General features: G+C 40.6%; 1 protein-coding gene across 3 annotated transcripts in view; it reads left to right on the top strand.

Annotated features, from left to right (window-relative positions):
* Positions 1-22,043, top strand: part of col7a1 (collagen, type VII, alpha 1) — a 74,736-nt gene that overhangs the window by 19,753 nt on the left and 32,940 nt on the right. For 2 of the 3 annotated variants that reach the window (XM_088087578.1, XM_088087573.1), the window contains exons 15-68: positions 31-159; positions 275-421; positions 1,403-1,525; positions 1,739-2,005; positions 2,200-2,343; positions 2,461-2,592; positions 2,803-2,949; positions 3,794-3,931; positions 4,026-4,175; positions 4,270-4,406; positions 4,538-4,664; positions 4,757-4,900; positions 5,223-5,392; positions 5,730-5,771; positions 5,911-5,937; positions 6,026-6,070; positions 6,181-6,300; positions 6,385-6,456; positions 6,984-7,019; positions 7,110-7,163; positions 7,306-7,377; positions 7,587-7,700; positions 9,621-9,647; positions 9,746-9,799; positions 9,909-9,980; positions 10,064-10,123; positions 10,928-10,963; positions 11,045-11,089; positions 12,485-12,520; positions 12,630-12,674; positions 12,799-12,834; positions 12,976-13,011; positions 13,150-13,182; positions 13,278-13,349; positions 13,456-13,512; positions 13,704-13,739; positions 13,821-13,901; positions 14,398-14,433; positions 14,550-14,594; positions 14,701-14,772; positions 14,910-14,954; positions 15,041-15,076; positions 15,206-15,247; positions 15,406-15,486; positions 15,656-15,691; positions 15,814-15,849; positions 16,225-16,305; positions 16,417-16,452; positions 18,089-18,160; positions 18,309-18,353; positions 18,756-18,791; positions 19,786-19,821; positions 21,370-21,474; positions 21,568-21,633. In XM_088087578.1, coding sequence (XP_087943704.1) covers positions 31-159; positions 275-421; positions 1,403-1,525; positions 1,739-2,005; positions 2,200-2,343; positions 2,461-2,592; positions 2,803-2,949; positions 3,794-3,931; positions 4,026-4,175; positions 4,270-4,406; positions 4,538-4,664; positions 4,757-4,900; positions 5,223-5,392; positions 5,730-5,771; positions 5,911-5,937; positions 6,026-6,070; positions 6,181-6,300; positions 6,385-6,456; positions 6,984-7,019; positions 7,110-7,163; positions 7,306-7,377; positions 7,587-7,700; positions 9,621-9,647; positions 9,746-9,799; positions 9,909-9,980; positions 10,064-10,123; positions 10,928-10,963; positions 11,045-11,089; positions 12,485-12,520; positions 12,630-12,674; positions 12,799-12,834; positions 12,976-13,011; positions 13,150-13,182; positions 13,278-13,349; positions 13,456-13,512; positions 13,704-13,739; positions 13,821-13,901; positions 14,398-14,433; positions 14,550-14,594; positions 14,701-14,772; positions 14,910-14,954; positions 15,041-15,076; positions 15,206-15,247; positions 15,406-15,486; positions 15,656-15,691; positions 15,814-15,849; positions 16,225-16,305; positions 16,417-16,452; positions 18,089-18,160; positions 18,309-18,353; positions 18,756-18,791; positions 19,786-19,821; positions 21,370-21,474; positions 21,568-21,633 — 4,169 coding nt within the window. The remainder of the gene's footprint in view (positions 1-30; positions 160-274; positions 422-1,402; positions 1,526-1,738; positions 2,006-2,199; positions 2,344-2,460; positions 2,593-2,802; positions 2,950-3,793; positions 3,932-4,025; positions 4,176-4,269; positions 4,407-4,537; positions 4,665-4,756; positions 4,901-5,222; positions 5,393-5,729; positions 5,772-5,910; positions 5,938-6,025; positions 6,071-6,180; positions 6,301-6,384; positions 6,457-6,983; positions 7,020-7,109; positions 7,164-7,305; positions 7,378-7,586; positions 7,701-9,620; positions 9,648-9,745; positions 9,800-9,908; positions 9,981-10,063; positions 10,124-10,927; positions 10,964-11,044; positions 11,090-12,484; positions 12,521-12,629; positions 12,675-12,798; positions 12,835-12,975; positions 13,012-13,149; positions 13,183-13,277; positions 13,350-13,455; positions 13,513-13,703; positions 13,740-13,820; positions 13,902-14,397; positions 14,434-14,549; positions 14,595-14,700; positions 14,773-14,909; positions 14,955-15,040; positions 15,077-15,205; positions 15,248-15,405; positions 15,487-15,655; positions 15,692-15,813; positions 15,850-16,224; positions 16,306-16,416; positions 16,453-18,088; positions 18,161-18,308; positions 18,354-18,755; positions 18,792-19,785; positions 19,822-21,369; positions 21,475-21,567; positions 21,634-22,043) is intronic. The other variant, XM_088087583.1, reaches the window with a different exon arrangement.

The raw sequence follows: 22,043 nt of genomic DNA, 5'->3' as shown, positions 1-22,043 counted from the left end.
ATCTGTTTTTCTAATCCTCTGATGCTGCAGAGGAGCAGCCAGTGGGGAGGGTGTCCAACCTGAGACTTGTGGAGTCTCTGGGTAGCACTGTCAGACTCGGCTGGACGGGTGTAGCTGGGGCCACACAGTACCGTATCATTATCCTGAACACAGAAGAAGGTACACTGACTGATTTTTATTTATTATTTTATCATTCATTTAGATGTTTTTGCCCAAATATGAATGGAAATATGCTTGCGAAAATAGTTTCTCTGCTTGTTTTATGTCATGTCAGTAGGATCAGAGGAAATACGGGTTATCCCTGGCAACCAGACGACCCTTGACCTCAGAGACTTGTCAGTGGGAGTGTCTTATGGTATCAGTGTTACAGCGCTGGTGGGAGAAAATGAAGGAGACCCAGTTACTGTCTACATCAAACCAGGTGGGTGAGCACATGCAGCAATCACCAAGGCTAAGAAATGAATCCCGTGCTGTGGATTGTGCCAAAAACTGCAGTTCACCGAATGTCCACTTGAGGATGGCTTCAAAACAAAGTCAGTTTGCATAGACCCCCATGTTAAAATGCCCAGCTTCACAGTAGAAACAATACATTTACAGCCTGGTACAGAAAACACAGTTTTGGTCCCTATAGCTAACTTCAACATTCATGTCAAGTCGGGGGGTTAATTTACACAAGTCAGCCCACTTATTAGTGTGTCTGCTTGGAGTGACAGATTAGCTGCAATGCATTACCACAGTCTTTGAGTCAGATCCTCCATAGCTCCATCCTCTCCCACAAATATGGTCACCCCGGGTCTATTATGGCTCCAAAAATCCAAGATGGCAAAGGCCAAAATGCCAAACTCGAGACTTCATAAGCCAGTCGGTGATGCCATTGTGGCTACTTTCAGCATTTTTCAAAGTTTATGGTTGTGCAGAGACACTGTGCTTCATCCTGTTATCCTGTTCTGAAAACTGGCAATTCTGAAAAGCAGATGAAAAAACAAATCTGTTTTAATTTTTCATGCAATTCTTCCTCTACTGTTTTCATTTAACTTTCCGTGCTTAATTTGTTTCAGATTTTTTTTTGACAATTGAAAATAACTTTGTGATCAAAGTACCTTATTAATTTTGCGATAATGACATTACCGGATCTTTTTAAAATGCTGTTCATGAATACTGTATTAGTGTAATAGGTATACATATAGATATCTAAATGAAAGCACAATTGCCCAACATACAGTTTGTTTCTACATATTTGTGAATATGTAGAAATAATCAATAGCTAGCAGGAATTGTTGGTGTACAGCTTTTTCTCTGTGTACTTGTGGTTTCCCTTAAACATAAAATACTCAGGCTTGCTTTCTTAAAAGATTTCTACTTTGAATTTTGCCACGAGGCCCTGTAATGCCTTTTATTTCAGAGCAAGGTGCTGGCAGAGTGACGAACCTCAGAGTGACAAATGCAAACAGTCGGAGAATTCGAATTGCCTGGACAGCTGCTACTGGAGCAACAGGTTACAGGGTTACTTGGAGACAAGGCAGCAGTAAGTGTTACATTTTGTCATGTATTTGCAGGTTTATACTTTTATCTTGTATTATTGTATTTGTCTTTTACATCAACATCAATGTAAAATCTGTATTTTTAGATCTTATTTCATGGTAGCAGCAGACTTTGAAGCAGACTTTGAAGTTTTATGTCTTTACTCAGTACTCAGTTTTTTTGTGTGCATGGCATCATATTATGTTCTGCCTTGCAGGTGCAGAGCAGTCTCGTCTTCTGGGAGCAGAGGCCACAGCCTTCACCATAGATGGCCTGCAGCCAGATGAGGCGCTGGTAATTGGTGTTGCACCTGTGGTTGATCAGCGCGTTGGAGAGGTGGTCACACTGTCTAGTCGAACCAATCCCCACGGTGGATCGGTGTCTGGCCTTCGCATCATTGACGTCACATCCCAGAGGATACGCATTTCATGGTCACTTTCCCCTAGGGCAACTGGCTACAAGGTCACTTGGCGCAGTGATGATGGTATGCAAACTTTATTGTTAATACTCAATATTTTACATGCACAAAATGTATCCAGATACAATATAAATACTAGTAAGGCTTTGTGTTTAGATTTTGGTAGTGATTTGGCTCTCAGTCTCTTCTATCCTTATGTATCTGAAGTTGGAGAAAAGAAACAAACATTTCCATCTCTGTGCTCGGTTTTGCTGGTGCAGGAGTTGAAACAACTCGTAACCTGGCCGCTGATGTCACATCTTTCACCATTGATGGACTACAGCCTGATAAACCCTACACTGTGTTAGTTTCTTCACTTACTGGCTCTCGAGAGGGTAGTCCTACCACCCTGAATATCAGAACAGGTACCACACTGAATCTGTCAAATGCACATTGTTGCGGTTGCCAAAAAAAAATTGGCTTTCAGGAGGGTAGTACAAAACAGAAAAACTCACTGATAGTTTTACTGTCTCAACCTTCAGAGTCAGATCAGTCTGTGGTGGGCACTGTGACGTCACTACAAGTCCAGGAGGCCCGCGGAGAGGTTGTCCGAGTCACATGGGTTGGTGTGCAGGGAGCAACAGCTTATCGAGTGTCTTGGAGGAGAACGGACGGTAGATATATTGCTGTTCAGTTTCACTTTTGTGATAAAAATGTTTTATCTAGATCTCAAATCTTTAGTGCAACAATCAAAGTCTTAGTATTCCCTTAAAATGTGCATATCATGTTAAACTTAGACTTTAATAAAAAGTTAGTTTTCTCCTGTGATGGATGTTTTCAGACTGTGTTACTCTACTCACTGTTGCAATGATATACTGCTGCAGGTGGTGAAGAGAGGAGTCAGCTGGTGGGCGGAGATGTGACAGCAGTGGATTTAGACCGGCTGGATTCTGGAGCCCAGTATGAGGTTCAGGTCATGGCTTTAGTTCAAAACAGAGAGGGAAACCCAGTGTCTGTCAGAGTCACAACACGTGAGTCCTGTCTTTCCATATTCAGACAATATTTCAGGGTTTACACACGTTTAAATAATCCTCAAAAGTGTGTAGACTGTAGAAAGTAAAACATTGACTCTAAATTCTCCTTAATAGAACTGAATGGTTAAACATTACCTGGTGTTTCTTCGACTGTAGGTTGACTGCTTTGACCTGGTGAATGGGCTGAATGGGGGGTACTTAGGCTACTTTTCGAAATATTTATCAATGTCTTTTTGAAACTGACAAGAACCACTTTCACATTGCCATGAATTGGATCCACCACACGGCCCTTATTGAAGAAAAGAAAATACATCACTTTTAAAGCTGGTTTAGCTGTTACCTGCTGCACGGGGGATAAGGGCAAAGCAGCATCACAGATCTGTTTTAACCGAATATTTGCTGGTCTAGTTAAATTAAAAAAATCTGCCAGCACTTTAGCATGTCATTCACTAACAAGCCTGTTTGTAACTGGTCCTCTTAATATCACCTCTTAAACTGACTTCAGCTAATAAGATACTGTAACAGACATGTGACTGTCTGACTGTAATAGCAAACATAACACTGCCTGGCAGTGGTTCTGATTACAGTTACAGGGGAAACACTAGCACTAGATGTATTTGAAGACAATGTAGTGCAAAAAAATTCTTAATATAATGAAACATAACATACCACATATTACATTGTAGGCCTCAGTAATATCATGTATATTGTCAAGTCTTACCTTGAAACATGCAAATTATAGGTAATAGAAATGCACCATATACTAAATTAATGAACAAATCTTGTTAAATGAAATGTCACATTGAATGCCCATGTTGATTATTTGCGTCTCGATATACAGCTGGTGCCTACACCCCCGCTCCTTCAGTAATTACCACGACTTTACGAGTGGCGGAGATTACCCGGGATTCAGTGCGGCTTGGCTGGACTCCACTACCAGGTGCCACCGGATATATTCTACGCTGGAGAGATGAGACAGGTAAAACTTACTATTATGTGATTTATAAATAATTTCTTTCAGACTCATAGGCCTGATCTACAGTCCTACCATTTTAACTCTTCACATTTCTCAGATACTGGTCGAGGCTTGTCTGTTACACTCCCTGCTGCGTCCAGCTCTTACCAGGTAACTGGGCTGCGTTTGGGCCGTCGTTATCGCTTCACAGTGCAGCCCACCTTTGAAACCGGATTGGGAACAGAGAGCTCTGTAGATGAGCGCACTGGTAACACACCAACACATATCCTTTCATATACTCACCATACGTGTAAAAAACGTACTTACTTACTACTTACGACTCCAAACCTCTCTGTCTACAGTGTGTGTGGGCGGCCGTCTAGATGCAGTGTTTCTTGTGCCAGCATCTACCGATCGGGTTAGCCTAGCAAGGCCTCTGCGTGCACTCCTCACAAGTGCAGCAGGATCACTGAACACTATTGGACCCCGTGACTCACAGGTACAGCTCTTTAAAAATAAGTTTAAAGCAGGGCATTGAGAGGTACAAGACTGTTAGCTCACAGAATCTGCTGGCACAGTCCTGTTTATCCGTCCGCTGCAAACATTTTGAATATTTTCTGCCTGTTTCAGATGGGTGTTGTAGTATATGGCTACAGACCCAAAATATGGTTCCTGCTTAATCGCCATAGCAGGTCGGACTCACTTCGTCAAGAAATCCAGTCTACACCGTTTGATGAAAGCCCTGGGAATAACATTGGTCAGTTTTTTTTCTGATACATTTCCTGTTATGAACTTGCTGCTCGGTATGTGTGTGGTAGGAGATGTTATATTGTCTGTCTCCCTCTGCAGGTGACGCAGTGACATTCACCAGGCAGTACCTTCTGGCCCCCTCAGCTGGACGGAGACCAAGGGTCCCTGGTGCTGTTGTCATCATCGCTGACAAAAAGTCAGCTGACAACCTGACTCGGGTAGCCAGCAGTCTCAGGGCTACAGGTGTGCTGGAGCAAACCAACAAGCAGTCACAATGCAGTCATCTTTGGGATGAAACTTAGGGCTTGCTTTAACCTGGTAGGATGTAACTACCTGCACCCAACGGATGATGAACAGTGACTTCATCGGGGCAATTTAGTCTTCTGAGTTTACAAGAACCATAACTATATGGAAAATTTTTTTACACAGGCAACCCTTCCCCATATGTGACTAATACCGATCCCAAAATCTGCCTCTGTTCCATTAAATAAATCTGTTGCTCTGTGTGTGTGTGTGTGTGTGTGTGTGTGTGTGTGTGTGTGTGTGTGTGTGTGTTTTCTTTTAGGTGTGACAGTGTTAGCAATTGGTATAGGCCAGGCAAATACAGAGGAGCTGCGGCAGGTGGTGACGGACGGCAGCACCCAGAACATCCTGTATGCCCGTGATGCAGCCCAGTTGGACAATGTACACACTGAACTGGCAGATTTGCTCTGTGGCATTGCCAGAATACCAGACGTAAGAAGAAACCTGGGATAAAAAAAACATGTTTTGTTTATAATCTTGTTTTTCAAGCATGGCGTGATCTTTTTTACAAGTCACATAGTAATGACCAAAAGCAAACAACGCGTCTTCTAATTATTGTGTTTAACGATATTGTGACTGTCCACTAAGGGATCTTGCTATTTTACAAGCAAATGTAACATTTGGACGCAGGTGCAGACAAATGTTGCTCGTGGTATTTTGCGTTTTTTTTTATGGAAATAAAAAGGGATGTAATTACTGCAATAAAGGATGATATAGTACTAAAACCTCTCTCATCTCAGGCTAATGTTTCTGTCCTTCTTTTGTTTAGGTAGGTCCAGGTCCAAGCCACTGTACCGTTCAGTGCCCTCAGGTGAGTTCTTGACATTTTTAAGTCATTAAACCTGTGGTAATAATGACAGTTTATTAGACAGACTCTAGCCTTGTTGAATGTACCCTACTTGAAGTTATACAGTATGACATCCAAGTTTAATCTTTCCAATATCTTGTAGGGTGAGAGGGGAGAGCGTGGGGAGAAGGTACAGTGCAGAGTTGTTAAATTTCTCACCATTTGTCTTGTAACTTGTATTTTCAGCTATTAGAGTGCCTTTTTTTTTGACTCTACAGGGTGAAAGAGGCAGAGATGGTGTCGATGGACGCAAGGGAGATCCTGTGAGTCAGTTATCAACACTGACCTGTTGACAGCAATGTACTGACTTGTCAAAAGTAGTATTGATTTTGCATACTAATGTAGTGTTCAAATGTGTGTGCGCGTGATATAGGGACGTGATGGTCTGCCTGGGAGGGAAGGCCCAAGGGGACCTGAAGGACGCCCAGGTCCACCAGGCCAAACTATTCCTGTTGACCGCACAGGGGGGGTGAAAGGAGAAAAGGGGGAGAGAGTGAGTGCAGCCAAGGCCACACCGAAACTATACAAACTTCGCTAATGAGGACCGATGTAATGCACATTTTTTTTTTCTGTTTAGGGTTTTCCTGGAATTGATGGAAGTCCAGGGTTGCCAGGACGACCAGGTTCCCCTGGAAGTGCAGGGGTCCCGGTGAGTAGAGGCATAGACTGAATATAAAGATGGACAGTGTGTCTACATTTCCCCCACTGTATGAAAATGAAGCCATAATATCCCGGCTGCTGGCATCTCACCCTGGTGACGTTTGAGTCGGCATAGGCAGGTATTGGCAATCAAAGCCAGGGTATCGAGGTCCCAGCCATACACTTGTCTGTCTTAATCAAGAGTTAATTACATCAATCATTATGTCACACCCCCTTTTTATAGCACAAAAAAATAATAATTGAAACCAAGCGTAATAGAAAAAAATAATACTCACTATAATATACATCAGTATGATAACAACTACCCAAATGACAGAAACCATCTTTGGGAAAATTTGGATGGGCCAGAGGCGATAACTTATACTGCAGCCAGCCACCAGGGGGCTATCCAGATGTTTCAGCTTTACATTTGAGGAGCTGTCATGTCACCATTTTTATATACACTCTGTGGGAGGCACCAAAACGTAGTCATATTAGCGTAGAGGTACTAAAATTATGTTGATTTTGTATCTGCAGGGTTCGCAGGGCCTGCCTGGAATCAGAGGAGATCCAGTAAGTAACTCGTTCTCTTGACCTGCAGAGCTGTTAGTTGGATATCTGAATTTGAAGTACAGTGTCTCATAACTGATTTCTATTTTTTAGGGTGAACCAGGTGGGACAGGGCCACAAGGGCCAACGGGCAGTAAAGGTGAAAGGGTAAGCTGGTTGATTATTTCTCAACTTTTTCTGAGCCCACTTCACAAGTATTTGTATTTTTTGTGCCAGTTTGAAAGCAATGCAGAACAAAGTGATGTGTGAAGTGTGTGTGTGTGTCTGTTCACGGTGCTTTGCTCTTCAGGGTGAACCTGGCTCTATATCAGGAGGGGGTCTACCAGGAAGGAAAGGAGAGCCAGGTATCCCGGGAATACCGGTAAGAAACAAACTGGAGTGACTTTGAACAAAATCCTAAATTTGCTTTGTAAAGTCACATTTATCTAAGAGGGCCTGACTCACACAACCCCCCCCACACTCACCCATGAAGTGAAGTCCAGCTGCAGTAGAAAGGACATGTGTAGATGTCCATATGTTTTCGTTGGACTTTTTTCTGTATACTTATCAGTGTCTGTGTTGTGTGCTAAGGGTACTCCAGGTCGACCAGGCAGTGACGGGACCAAAGGTGCCTCTGGAGTGCCGGGTACACCTGGTCAGGATGGTCGCCCAGGTATACCAGGAACACCAGGACTCTCCATCAAGGTCAGTCACCTTCTCTGTTTTTTCCCGTTTTTACTCAATTTAGAAAGTAACTTTGGTACTCTAAACTCCCAAAAAAATACCTCACCCCCCCAAATGATAATCTGAGTATCAGTTACTCACCTTGTGTAACTTTTAATTCTTAAACAAAATTTTTTGTCTTGCATGCCTCCACGATAAATAGAGAATACCAAAAACTTAGAATCTTTTGATGTATTGAAGTCAACTATTTTTAACAACAACAATATTATATCAAAACTCCACTTTACAAACTCTCACACAACTCATGTAGTATAATCTAGGTCTCATTTACCAGTCAAATGCTCAGTAGTTCCCTAACATATGCTCAGAAGTTCCCTAACGTATGCTCAGTAGTGCATTCTAGCTTAAATCCTTCTATTTATAACTGAACTTAAAGTGAAACTTATCTTCGCTGTCTTTAAAGTCAGACTCCATTAACAAAAGGAGTAACTTTACCTGGCTGAACATGGGAGCTGCCAGTCTACCTATTATTGTTTTTTTCCAAACTAACCCTTTAAAAAAGTTATAGTGAAAATGCATGTGTTTGGGAAGTACTGAGCATATTACTGGATATATGACACTTGGATTATACAGCACGAGCTGTGTGAGAGTTTGTAAACAGATGTCTTGGTATAGTTTTGCTGTTGTGGACCAAGCATGGACCCCTATGACTCCAGTTCATCAAGAATTAAATATGATTTTTGATTCTTTGTTTACTGTGGAGGCATTTTAGAAAAGCAAAGTTTTCTACACCAATTCAATGTAACAATAAGTAAGTAATCAGGTTCAGCTTTAGCTTCAGGTTACCTTATTTGTACCCGTAGGTACAGTAGATTAAGTTTGCAGTATAAAGTGAAAGGCAACCATTCAACAGTTTAGTTTTCAGACACCACTGACAACATACAGGATAAAAACATGACAAAAAGTGATGGTCATTTGGGGATGGCGGGAGAAGTATTCCTTTGAATAGTTTCTAATGAAAATACCTTTGTTCCAAATACTGACATAACTGACATCAAGTTATTCAGTAAATAATTTAACTCCTTTAATTAATAGAGATATCTTGTCATTTTTAATTTTATGTTAATTATGTCATAAACTCAGCTTCAAATCAATTCAGATTATTGTAGTAAAAGAAGCAGTTCAGAAATCACTGTTTAAAATTCATACTTCCTCGATACATCCTTTCATTTACATTCCCTCATACTATAAACAAGAAAAAAAACTTTCCTTAGATTTCTCAAGGTATTTTAGAGACCTTAATGAATTCCCAATGGGATCTTTTGGCCCCAACCACAGCTCTAACATGAAACTGTGATTATTAAACTTGTGCACTTGGTGGTAGCATTGAGCCACTTATATATTTCTTGAGTGGAGGCTCAAGCATTTACTGTATGTGCCAGGAAAGCTAAGATTTTAGAGCTATTTTTAATGTATGATTTTAATTTTAAAATTTTTGTTTTTTTATGAAGATCTCAATAACTTATTCACAAAGACTACTCTTTTCTGCATGTTGCAATACCCAATTTTGATATTTGATAATTTAGATGGATGTTATTCTTAGTTCATATCAGGAAAGTCACATGAATCACACTGTTAAATATTTTAGTATTTGTATTGATTCTCACTCTCACCAAATAAGTTTTACATCAAACAACAGTTTTATTCACTCGATTGTTTCTGTCATGACGATAATTTAGTTTTTGTCCTGGTACTGCATTGTCATTTTGTTGGCTAAGATTCTATATGGAGTAAAAAGAAAGATGGGATGTTAATAAATCAACCTTTGTTTAAGTGTGTATATGCAAAAAGCATGTCAGTGTCTTGTGTTACCATAGAGAAATGTTTCCCAAAAACAATGTTCAGCATCCTCTCTTCCCCTCTCTCTTTCTCGCTCTGCAGGGAGACAGGGGCAGCCCAGGAGACAGGGTGAGTCACATCATCACCAACTTGCCCTCTCACGGCAGAAATATCCCAAGGACCTTGCGAGCATAATGATCTCAGCTCTTATCTCTCTTTGCTGACAGGGACCTCCAGGAGTAGGCAGCGGGGTGGCCGTGAAGGGCGACAAGGGCTCCCCAGTAAGCGCTGTCAATCACTGCCAACGTGCTGACATGTTTAGTTTGCAGATGAACTCGGAGTGGATGTGAGGGTGTATTTTGCATTTGCTAATTGCATTTTTATTATCAGGGTGCTGCAGGACCTCCAGGGGCTCAGGGTCTTAGAGGGCCAGCAGGACCACAAGGCAGCAAAGGAGACAAGGTAGCTGCAGACTGATAAATGGTATGAGTGTTTGAACATGTGAGGTGTTTTTCCCAGAGTAATGGTTTTCGGATGTTTTTCAGGGTGATGGTGGTGATGGGGCGGCTGGACCTCCAGGCAGGCAAGGAGAGCCTGGGGACAGGGTACGGTGAACACACAGCAATTTTAGATTACTGATGTCATGATGAAAAATCCAGATTTCACGCAATATATATACAGTAAATACTAGATAGCACTGATAGCACATACCTCTGCTGTGTCTGCACAATCCTTATCATACCAATCACCATTTTAAAATTCTGGATCAAGATCTGTATCATATAGTAAGAGACAGTTACACTGATTTGTGAAGAATCCCCTAAATCTTTGACTTCTACAATTTGCACAAAAAAAGATTTAAAATATACAAAGTACAAGTGAGACTAATAGCTGTTATGTTGAGGTCATTTGAGTTCATTGTGATGCTGTAGCAGTGCCTAAGAAGAATGCCATCAAATTTTGCATGTTCTCCCAAAATTACTTTGTGTAAATGCCATTAAAATATGGCACAATAAGTTGAAGAATTGTGTGAATTGATGTCAGTTAGGCTCTATAACCATTTGTAAAACAGTTCATCAAGTGGCAAAATGTATGTCATGAATGATCTATATGGATAGATATACATTTTAGGCAGAGGAATAGTATTTATTCTTCTTCTCCTCACAAGTAAGGAGTTTTGAGCAAAGGTATAAAGTGCTTCATAGATGGCCACACAGTGGCACTATCAAATTTAAAGTATTCACTTCTTTTGTGGGCCATAGCCCAACTTTTAACCAACTTTCACTGAAATCTCTTTTGTCATTTTTGAGATTCCCTGCTAACCAACAGACAAATACATACGTAAATAGGACTGATATATAACCTCCTTGATGCAGTTAATAGATACATGTTTTGCTCATGTCTTTCAGGGTCCCCGTGGGCCTCCAGGAGAAATTGGTAGCAAGGTAAGAAAAAGGTAAGAAAATCACTTCTTTTGTACGTTGTTCATGGAGGAATGACATCTGTCATGCTCTCTATTTTGATAGGGTGACCGAGGACAGCCAGGCGAGCCTGGATCACAGGGAGACAGGGTGAGTGGTGCGAAGAAGGTCAAGTATGTGGATGTCTGTGTCTGTATGGTGTAAGTGCAGGTTTTTAATATTCTAACTGACCTTGTTAATATGTGTGGCACCAGGTTTAGTCATACATTTTACCACATAGAAAAGCACATGTAATTTCAACAAATTAAACAGTCAAAATGGGATAATAATATGAACTATATTGCTGAGCCAGATCACATAGGTCTGAAAAGTTCACATTAAGAAATGTAATGAAAAAGGTGGAGACACAGCTCTTCAATCCAGTAAAAAATATGCTGCGGGGAACTTGCTCATGCCTGAAATGAAAGGCGGTTTTAATGTAGATTTCAAGGTCTTATGATCCCAGTTATTATTATAAAATTATTATTTAATATTATTATAATTATTATATATCTCTTTTTTTTGGGGGGGGGGGGTCTGATCCATCTGTGAGAGATGAGTCAATGCACATATGCACATTGAGAATCTCTCAGTTTCTGACAGCAAACCCTCCCAAGCAACAGTAGCGCATTTACAGTATGATCATTTTTAAATTTACATTAGTACTCCATATGCACAGAGATCAGTAACCCTTTTCTGTAAGATGCAGGTTTTGTTGACAGTATAGGTAGGTTCAGAATACAGGAGTTATGGGCAGGTTTATCCTTGAATCACCCTCCTGAAAATCAGAGGAGAAATCCAGTCTGGGACCTTGGACAGTACTGATTTGCAGCTCAGATTATGTGCTAATGTGAGAGGTATATACATCCAGTCTCGAATCACCTGAACTGCTCTTACACTGATCAGGGCTGCCCTGATAATATCATACATGTTTGATATTTAGGATTTAAAATATAAGCACTTCTAAACATATTAACCCTTGAGGCTAATGTTACCTAACATACCACTGTTGACAGATATCAAACTGACATTTAAAATCTCACCTCCAGTTCTTGCTGAAGGATACACGGTCTGTGTTGACTGCATCTGCCCAAACATTTTTTCATCCAAACTAATTTCGCCTTCTGCTTAAGTTTTTTTCTCATTGCAGAGCATTAATAACATTATAGCAAGTTGTCGCACTGCGTCAGTCCTCTGGCATGATAATTTTAATAATATCCTATGTGTATAATGTGCCATTATTTTCAAATCTTGTAGTGTGTGAATGCTTACGATTATAGAGAAGAACATCTGTGAAGCTTCTCCTAATGTGTGTGATGCAGCCTACTCCCAAAATCAGTTAGGATTTTTAAACTCATGTAGTCTGAGCCTGGCTTAAGTCGAACAATCAAAGACGAGAATCTTCCAGCGATACTTGGAAAGACTCCAGTTACAACAGTCACAGTAACTGAACATGCAGTTTGCCTTGAAAACAATCAGTGAATGTGGACATGTGTCTCTTTGCAGGGGGAGAGAGGACCGGCTGGTGAAACTGGGGAGAGAGTGAGTACCACCATGTTTGTTCAGTTTTTAATTTAAATTAGTTCAACTGTTGAAATCCTTTCCTTTTAGTGGGATTGTGTGCTGTCATCTGAATAATGTTGTCTCACAGGGGGACCCAGGGAAGCCGGGGCTCACAGGAACACCAGGGTTAAGAGTGAGTGACTTACTCCCATGTATTATTGGCTAATCAGTGTGCCTTTTTGTTTCATATTTGCTGCATGGTCTGACTGTTATAAATGTATAGATTCTCATGAATGAATCTTTCCATTTGTCATCAGGGTTTAGCGGGGCCCGCTGGAGCACCAGGAGAAAAGGTGAGACTGATTAAATTAAGTGTAATCATACGAGAAGCAGCAGGTCAATGGGAACGTGATTCCATCACAGAACGTTTCATAATCTGATGTAATGAATTTCTAAGCAAAGATGAAAGAACAAGTGCACCTGTCTGTTCACAGGGAAACGACGGTGCGCGCGGGGAGCCTGGCAGGAGTGTGAGTTATCAGATAAGAAAAAAAAAAAAATCATGACATATAATAATTTATCAGTCCTTTTATTTTGGATATGCATTTAATGTCAATGACAGTCTGTCTGTGATGACAAGCCCTTAATGTATTATTCAAATCATGCAGGCTCCTGGTTTTCCCGGCAAGAAAGGGGAACAGGTAAGACATCAAATTCTTTACTCATAAAACTAAGAACAGAGCCCACTGTTCCTTCACTCTGTTGGATTTTTTTTACCTTTGCCATTCTCCCACAGGGGGACCGAGGCCTGCCAGGTTCGGAGGGGCCAAGGGGAGAAAAAGGAGAGCCGGGACAGAGAGGAGAAAGAGTGAGCAACCAGAGGATGACGATGCTCTAGAAAATATGGAATGTTTGTCTGTGCAGTACACTTACAGTCTGTCTAAATGATGTTTCCTTCTCCGTCACTTTGCAAGGGGCTTCCAGGGGTGGGAGGGTCCGCTGCAGGATCTAAAGGAGAGCCGGGAGACAGAGTGAGTTGGCACTTGAGTCATCTTCTTTATAATGATAACAACAAATGACACACTCATAATGCTTGCTGTGGTGTATTCCTGACAATAGCATACATTATTCATCAAACATTTTCTTGTGCCACTTGTCAGTGTAAGTCGTGCCCCAAAACCACTCAAACCAAAAATGCATAAAACATGTGCTCTCCCCTCAGGGACTTCCTGGTATCAGTGGAAGGCCAGGTGCCAAGGTGAGAGGCCTGGCTGCTTTTTGTTTGTTTGTTTATTTTGGTTTATTTGATTATTGAACTGGTTACTTAACCTTTCTTTAGGGAGATCAAGGTGACACAGGAGAGAGGGGGGAGAATGGGCGGCCAGGAATCCCAGGAAAGCCTGGTCTTCCTGGGAAAGAGGTAAGAGTTGTGTGAAGGGTCTGACTGTATACTATATATAGTTTTAACTGTGAAAAGTAACACTATTCCCTCTTCGACAATAACTCCTCTCCACACCTCTTCCAGTATCTTGTAAGCATTCTCGACATACAAAAGAAATTATTTATCGTGCCTTTCTTTTAGTGGTTTTCTTCACACAGTGAAGTGAGACATTGTGGTCTTGTAAAATCATAATCAAGTCGTTATTGTTCTTGCATGTTGCTCTTAGTGCTGTAATCAAAGATCAGACCGCCTGTTAAGCTTCCTTCTGTTCCTTCCTACATGCTTCTCTTTCTAATGATGCCATTTTAGAGGTATGAACAAACTCTCTTTGTGTGCTTGGCATGACATTTTCTCACATTTTTTTGTTCTCTGTTTTTATCCTTTAGTCAGTTGGTGTTGTAGATTTTGAAATGCAAGGCCCTTAAAGTTTCCTTTCAGTTGAAATCAATGTATTGTATTTATACGTGTTTTAAAGGGAGAGCGAGGAGAAAAGGGTGATGAAGGCACACCTGTAAGTATGGTCTCTTCTTCTTATATTCTTAATGTCTACTTTTTTTATAAATAAAAAGTCAATTTTTAAAGACAAGCATGTAAATGTCATCGCAAATATTTTAAACATTTTATCAGGGGGAGTCTGGGCTTCCAGGGAAGTCAGGAGAAAGAGGACTGAGGGTAGGGCAACATGTCTTTGAACCATTTAAAAGTATAACGCTAAAACTTTAGAACAACCATTGATGGAAAGTTCACTAAACCGACATTTTGAATTGACCTCCTTCAGGGATTGGCTGGTCAGCCAGGACGACCAGGAGAGAAAGGAGACATAGGAGACCCAGGAGAGCACGGACGAAATGTGAGGCACACATTTATGTATCATCGTACAGACAGCTTTTCAATATGTTCCTGTGCTTTTCCACTGAAGCCTTGAGAGCAGAAACAGTATGGAAGGTCAGCTGCTCAGCATCTTTATTGATCTGTGTTCGATCATAGGGCAGCCCTGGACCCACAGGACCGAGAGGAGAGAAAGGAGAACTGGTTTGTTGTTTGCTTTATTTTTTAAGTGCTTATATGTCTCTATACCTTTTGTAAGTGGATTCACATTTGTCACTCTCTTCTTAAAGGGACCTCAAGGGCCTCCAGGACCACCAGGAAAAGTGGTGAGTGTGTCACCCTGTACTGTATGTTGAAAAAAGAGTTAGGAACACTGCAGAATGTATTATCTTCTTACGATTAAAAGAACTTCCTACAATCTAGTTCTGATGCTACATGTTTGTTCTCCTCAACAGGCCGACATCCAGGGCCAGCTGAGAGGAGAGAGAGGAGAGAAGGTTTGTGTTGTATCTCTGAAGAACTTATGAGTCATAATGAGTGCTCCCCGAGTCCAGTCTTATTGCAGCTATTGTAGTTATGGTAGACACACTGTAGAAAAGCTGAAAACATGTCATGATCAGCTGAAAGTTACAACCTCCATCATTTCGATATCCAGGGCGACGCTGGTGACCCAGGAGAGCACGGCAGCAAAGGTCAGAAAGGCGAAGCAGGGACTCCCGGAGCTGCAGGCCTGCGAGTGAGTTTGCCTCATTCTTGCAATTTATAAATGCTTCTGTGAGCATCTGATGAGCCGCAGTACAGTATATCCATCTGTATGCGCACTGACCTCTTCCCCCCTGTAGATTTGGTATGCGTGACTGATGATGCTTTGTGACGACTTTTTCTTTTTCCTGCTGTCTATAAAGGGTCCTGAGGGACAACGGGGACCTGCAGGCACAAGAGTGAGTTTGCTTTCGCTAAATCTCTATTTCAGTTTTTATATCTACGTATTTGTAAACACCTCAATTATTTTCTCATTTGCTTTCAAACACGCTTACATCACTTTCACCTCTAACATTTCCAGGGTGACACAGGGGAAAGAGGAGTGCCTGGAGACAAGGTTTGAAATTAATCAGTGTGGCTGGTCCTCATGATCTCACCTGCTTAAGTGACCCATGTTGTTTTATCAATTTTGAAAAAGATGAATAGACTGGCTGGTCTTGCTTTCCTTCACTCCATTGGATTCTGTTTCCCAGCTGGTAGATTCTCAGTTGGCCAGAAGTTAAAATTAATTAATTAATTAATTTAATTTTCATCATGCTCAGGTACAGTGGAAGTTTGCAAGGCTTCTCTCGCCGTAGTAAGAATAAGGCAAATAATTAAAATCAGTAATAAAAGCGGAAATAGAAGCATAATGTTTTGAATGATCCTTTGAGCCACTTAAGCTGTGTCAGGCTGTACTTTAAATACAGTTTTCTAACATCTGTGCATTCAGGGAGAAAGGGGAGCATCCGGTTTAGATGGGCGTCCTGGTCTGGATGGTAAACCAGGTGCTGCCGGACCACCTGGACAGAGGGTACCTGACCTTAGCTTTTCTCCAAACTAAAAAACACACTGTGTGGAGAGCTGCATTTGAAGGTGAATGTGTACAGCTGATTGTATTTGTTTTTTTTGTTTTGTGGAACAGGGTGACCCTGGGAAGCAAGGGGATCCTGGAAGAGACGTGAGTTTTCTTTTTCCTGTGTGGTTGTTTCGTTGTAGTTATCATGTGAAAATAAATGCTGATGTTTTTGTTGCATGCTTACTTACGTGGTGGTATTTGTATTTATTCAGTTAGTTGTTTAAAAACTCTTCTATAATCCTAATTCTGTATGAAATACATTTTCAGTGAGCACACAGCTGCCCCCGAGCTGCAACCACATATGTGCACGTGATGTGTTTGTGCAGTAGAGGGCACTGTGGAGGGGTATAAATTCGGTCTTCACTGTTGTGGCTAGTTGTGTAAGCCAACTGTAGGGAAAGACATCTCAAGGCCAGTCCAGTTTCACAGGAGACTGTGAAATGTTAATATGATCATAACATTGATTCTGAAAGTCCACAACTTACTCAACTTACAGTTTAGTTAAAAAATCTAAATCCTTTTTCAAGGGACAGACACATGGCCACTCTATTACTGCTGTTGAACAAGGCCATACAGAGGGCATAAAGAGGGCAGGTGCTCAAACTAAAAAAGGGCACTTTGAATAATCTTTTAAAATCCCATACACCAGCATGATTTACAGCATAACCTGTTTAATTATAGCAGCCCTTATCCATATAAAATGTAATGTATTGTAATGTGTTGTTGTTGTCCTACTCCAGATGAAATCAGGGGGTTATGATCATGATAAATAAATATGAGGAAACTGTGACTGTTAAAATGTCATATGAGCTGGCCTTCCCTTTAATTACAGTAAAATGACATTAAATTTAAATCAAGGATTTTTTAATAGAATTTCTAAAATGTGGAAATTACCGTGTGTGATGATGTAATTTAAGGTGACCTTACCTTTATATTCTCTTAAACTGTGCAGTACATAACATGAACGTTTGTATGATCATAGCCACGGTCATCCTTTCAGCTAACCCATGAAGGAAAGGTTTTCAAGACAGGTCAAGGATGATTAGGCTATCTGACAACACTTCAACTTTTGAGCTCCACTTTTTAAATAATTAAAAAGCAATTTAATTTCTAATTGAATTTCATATAATGTGCAATATAATGGTGTTTTACTCAGTAAATCAAATCTGACAAATGTTTGCTGAAAAACAGAACTTTGCGTGTGATTTTTCACCTCTTCAAGCACCTGTAACACACAAGCGTCCAATCCAAGCGTGTCCAACCTCAGCTGCAGTTCAAAAATGATGTCCTACTTGACCCCAGTAAGAACCAGCAGTCGGGGCCACTATTAAACCTATGTTGCGTAACTGATGCACGATTTGAAGGTGACGCTGTGTAATGTTAGTACTAGAAATATAATGTCATAATCAATCACACAAATGAAACTCACCATCTAAATGCCACAGCTGAGTGTCTGTGTAATTCTATTTATAGAAAATTATTAATAATTGTTCAATGTTCTACTTGGTAAGAGCCATCATCAAGGGGCAGGTGCTTGAACACCCTCAGCCTTTCCCTCCACTTGTACCTGCTGCTGTATGTCCAAACATGTTAAACCTTTTCTTTAAAAGTCCTTACATCACCCCAATATGTGTAAAATGCGCACAAATCTGAATTAGTTTCATTTTGGCAAGCACGTAGTCTGAATAAAAATAAGTTCAAACCATTCACTGTGGTGTGTGTTGGTTTGATTTATCAGGGTTTACCGGGACTTAGGGGGGAACAGGGCCCACCGGGGCCAGTTGGACCTCCAGGCATTGCAGGGACACCTGTGGGTACAAACACATACACCCACACACAAACTTTATTTTAATATTTCATGTATCTATCCATCGGTCTCATTCATTCTTTACATCTTTGTCTGTTTTCAACCACACTTACCTTTTTTTTGTGTCATCATTCTTGTTGTCGTATTTCAGGGTAAAGCAGGCGAAGATGGAAAACCCGGATCTCCCGGCAAAGTGGTAACTCCTCACTATAACTTTTCCCAGCTGATATAACATCACCATCTTGAATGTAATATACATTCGTCATTCTCACAAACTGTAATATGACACCCAGCACATTATTTTATCGTGACTTGACACATTTTGATATTTATTGTGAACAGTCAGAAAACTAATCTTCTTCAGGAGTGCTTTTTTGTTTTTTCTCTCAGTTTGTCTCTCTATCATTCTCTAATTGGTAATGGCCTTGACAATAAAGCAGTGGGGACATTTATTTCGGGGTCTGCTGCATAATGGCTGTCTCTAAGTGAGTCTCTAAGACAGTGGAGCTGAATTATCTGAGCGCTCCTGCAGCAGGCTGGCCATTATTCAGTTTGTGTGTTTGTTAGAGTCTGTAATGCATTTTCTTTTGACTTACAGGGGGAGGATGGTGTGCCAGGTGAAGATGGGAGAAAGGTTTGTGGCTGCTTCTCTGTTGATACAATCATCTGGCACTAAGAGCATGAGGTTTAGTCAAGTAGGTTTTCAGGATTATTTTCAATAAAAGTAACTTAAGATGACCAACAGTGTTTTATGTGACCAATCTATAAAAAAATGTTTAAGTCTTGGTGCTGGTGACAGCCGTGCCAAGTAGCATTATGATTGCAGGTTGTGGGTACGTACATCTCATTCTCATGAACTCAAAATCTAAGGAATGCTTTGAGGGAATTTCCTCAAATTTGGCACAAACGTTTACTTGGACTCAAAGATGAACTTAAATTTTGGTATTTGAAGGTCAGGGCTACTGTGACCTTTTCCTTCTAATTCTTGTGAACATAATTTCTAAATACCACATTTGGAGAATTTCTCCAAATTTGGCACAAGCATCCACTTGGACTCAAGCTGGACTATTTTAGATCGTTTTGGTCAAAGGTCAAGGTAACTGTGACCTCATAAAACCAGCTTTTTGCCATAGATCAAGAATTCATATGGTTATTATCACAAAATTTTATAAAATAATGAAGTGACGCCATTTTATATCCAAGAGGTCAAACGTCAGTTCCAGTCATTATTTAACATTAACTCAGGAACAGAGGAGGAGACGTTTGGTCAGATACTGAACTGATGCCTCTAATCTTTGGTGTCCACCACGAAACTGAAAAACTGATTGTATAGATCTGTGCTGTTGGGGCATCCACAACTTAAAATTTGTAGATTAAAATACTGTTAAGAATGTTGTCATGTGAAATGATCTTTTGAAGTGTCTTTGATAAATTACTAAGTATTTGTGAATTTTATTTTTGAAGTGTTTGCAGTGTATTTAATACTACAGGACACAACTCATGTAAGATAAAATCAAACAATACATCAGCTTGGTAGGAGTCCTGTGTTTTTTAGAAGATTATTTATGAGATTGTGCTTATTATGTCTGTATATCTGTGAATGTGACTCTGGTGTCTTTTATCTGCAGGGCGACAAAGGAGAATCAGGAGCAGCTGGAAGAGATGTCAGTTTTGTGTTGTCTCTTTTATATCATTATTTCTGTGTTTTGTTGTCAGTTTGTGTCTCCGCTGCATCCTGTCCTGTCAACCTGCCCCGTCCAACCCCCTCCTTCCTGTATTGATACTTGACTTTATTGTATTACACATAAGCTTTCCTCTTTGCTTTTCTCCTCATCCCTTTCCCACTCAAGTGTGTATTTATCAGCTGTAGTTTGCTCTGACATTGACATTACCATCACACTCTCCGTTGAATCAATAGTCTGCTGAGAAGCAGCTATATAAATTCACCAGCCTCTAATGATCAAGCTTAGCCTTTAAGAGGGAGCCACTTCTGAGAGGAATCCAGGGGGGCACCAAATGTGAGACTGCTGTTTTCATGTGCAAATTCATATTAATTATCTCCAGAACATCAGTGGAGGGGTGGCAGTGGCCACCTGCTTTGATTTTATAGTTCAGCCTCCACTATAGCGCAAGAGGAAGTAACCCTGTGGAGAGAGAGTCGCAGGCAGCAGTTGAATCGTCCAAAAAAAATACATCCTATGTCCGTATCTAAACGCTTTTCTTTTTTTGTGATGGAGAATTCATTAGGGCGTTAGGAAAAAATAACCATGGTGCTTAGAGAATCAGGTTGCACTTATGCTACGCCTCCCAAATAGCATGAGGTTACAGCCGAGGCAAGATATCTCCAAACATAGTTCAACAGTAATACAGCAATTAAAAACACCAACCTCTGAATATATGTCCTTTCTCCTATATATACATAATAATAATTATTATTATTATTATTATTATTTTTAAAGTTTTAACTTTTTTTTACTACCATTTTTCCTCCTCCTTCTTTAAATTTGCTAAGCCCCCCCTGGGGCCCCGACTTTGAAAATCCCTATTCGAGGCTGCATAATTATGTGTCGGCTGATGTTATTGACACGTGTCTGCTGTGGCAAACCACAGTGTTCCGAAGGCCGGCCAAAAACGGATCTGAGATACTTCACCTCATATGTTCTTACTGTGATGTTTCATTCAGGCTCTATAAAAATGAAAAATATTACTTAATGATTGGAACAGAAATAAATAAGGAATATAGGCTACCAGTTACAAAAGTGAAACACACTGGGAGCAGCTGCTTACATTCATCTTTCTGTCCGCTTATATTTGTTGATGTGAATCCAAATTAGTATGATTATATGAAAAAAAAGTATGTATACAAAATAGGCATATCGTTTGTTTTCATTAAGAGCCAAATGTATTGTGTGCTAACGGACATAAGACAGGAAACATTAAAGCACCTTTCCCTTTACCTGATTTCAGATAGAATTGTAAACTCATTTTACTCTATTTCCATTGTCAGAATCAGTCAACTCGATTTCAGTAGAGTGGGTGGATTCAAAGTCGGGACCCAGACAACTTTTCCTCAGAATTTTGAAATTTCGACCAGCTCTTGGTCACTCACTCATGGTCACTTTGATATTTCTGGGTCATTTCACCCAGTTAGGAACTTTCCTAAGCAAAAAAAAGACTGCAGCCTCTGTTGTTTAATCACATTTGTTTTCCAGGGCCGAGATGGGCTGAAAGGAGACCGGGGCCTTTCTGGGCCTGTAGGCCCCACTGGCCCTCCCGGGGCTCCTGGAGTGCCCGGCAGCATTGGTCCTCCTGGACAGGTGGGACACATGTATGCACCTTTTGAGAAATATTATAAATCAGAACTATAGTTTGTTAACTTTACTAATCTATACACTGTCTCTGCCAATCAGGTGGTGTATGTTAAAGGAGTTGAAGCAGCACCAATCCCAGGCCCCCAGGGGCCTCCAGGAACTCCTGTGAGTGAGCAACACTTTGACATTGTTTTTAACTACGTTCTTGAAATGCATATTAGAATTTGACACACATCAGTGCTTTTCCTGAAGCGTAGTGTGCTAGGAATCATATAGACCTTCAAGGGCTAATATGCATTAATAAAAGATAAAATAATTATACACAAAAAAATCTTCTGCATCTCATTATGTTTTCATGTGATTGTTTCTTTTTGCATACTATCACAGACAAGGTCATTTTACAGAAATATCAGTCAGAAACCTCGAGCTTATATCTAGCCCTTGTGTGGCTATGTTGTCCCCAGCAGCATTGTTCTCACATGTAGCAGCAGAGATTTGTGATTTATCTCCATCTGTCCCCACATGCTCCTGCAGCCCCCCCACAGTCTTATCTGTTGATGTTTTTATCATTGCCC

Source organism: Plectropomus leopardus, chromosome 2, assembly GCF_026936395.1.
Source record: "Plectropomus leopardus strain MGB_pleo_1.0 chromosome 2, ASM2693639v1, whole genome shotgun sequence".
In the NCBI taxonomy this organism is placed as follows: Eukaryota; Metazoa; Chordata; class Actinopteri; order Perciformes; family Serranidae; genus Plectropomus; species Plectropomus leopardus.
Note: the sequence above shows the minus strand (reverse complement) of the source record. Positions and strands in the feature narration are given on the sequence as shown.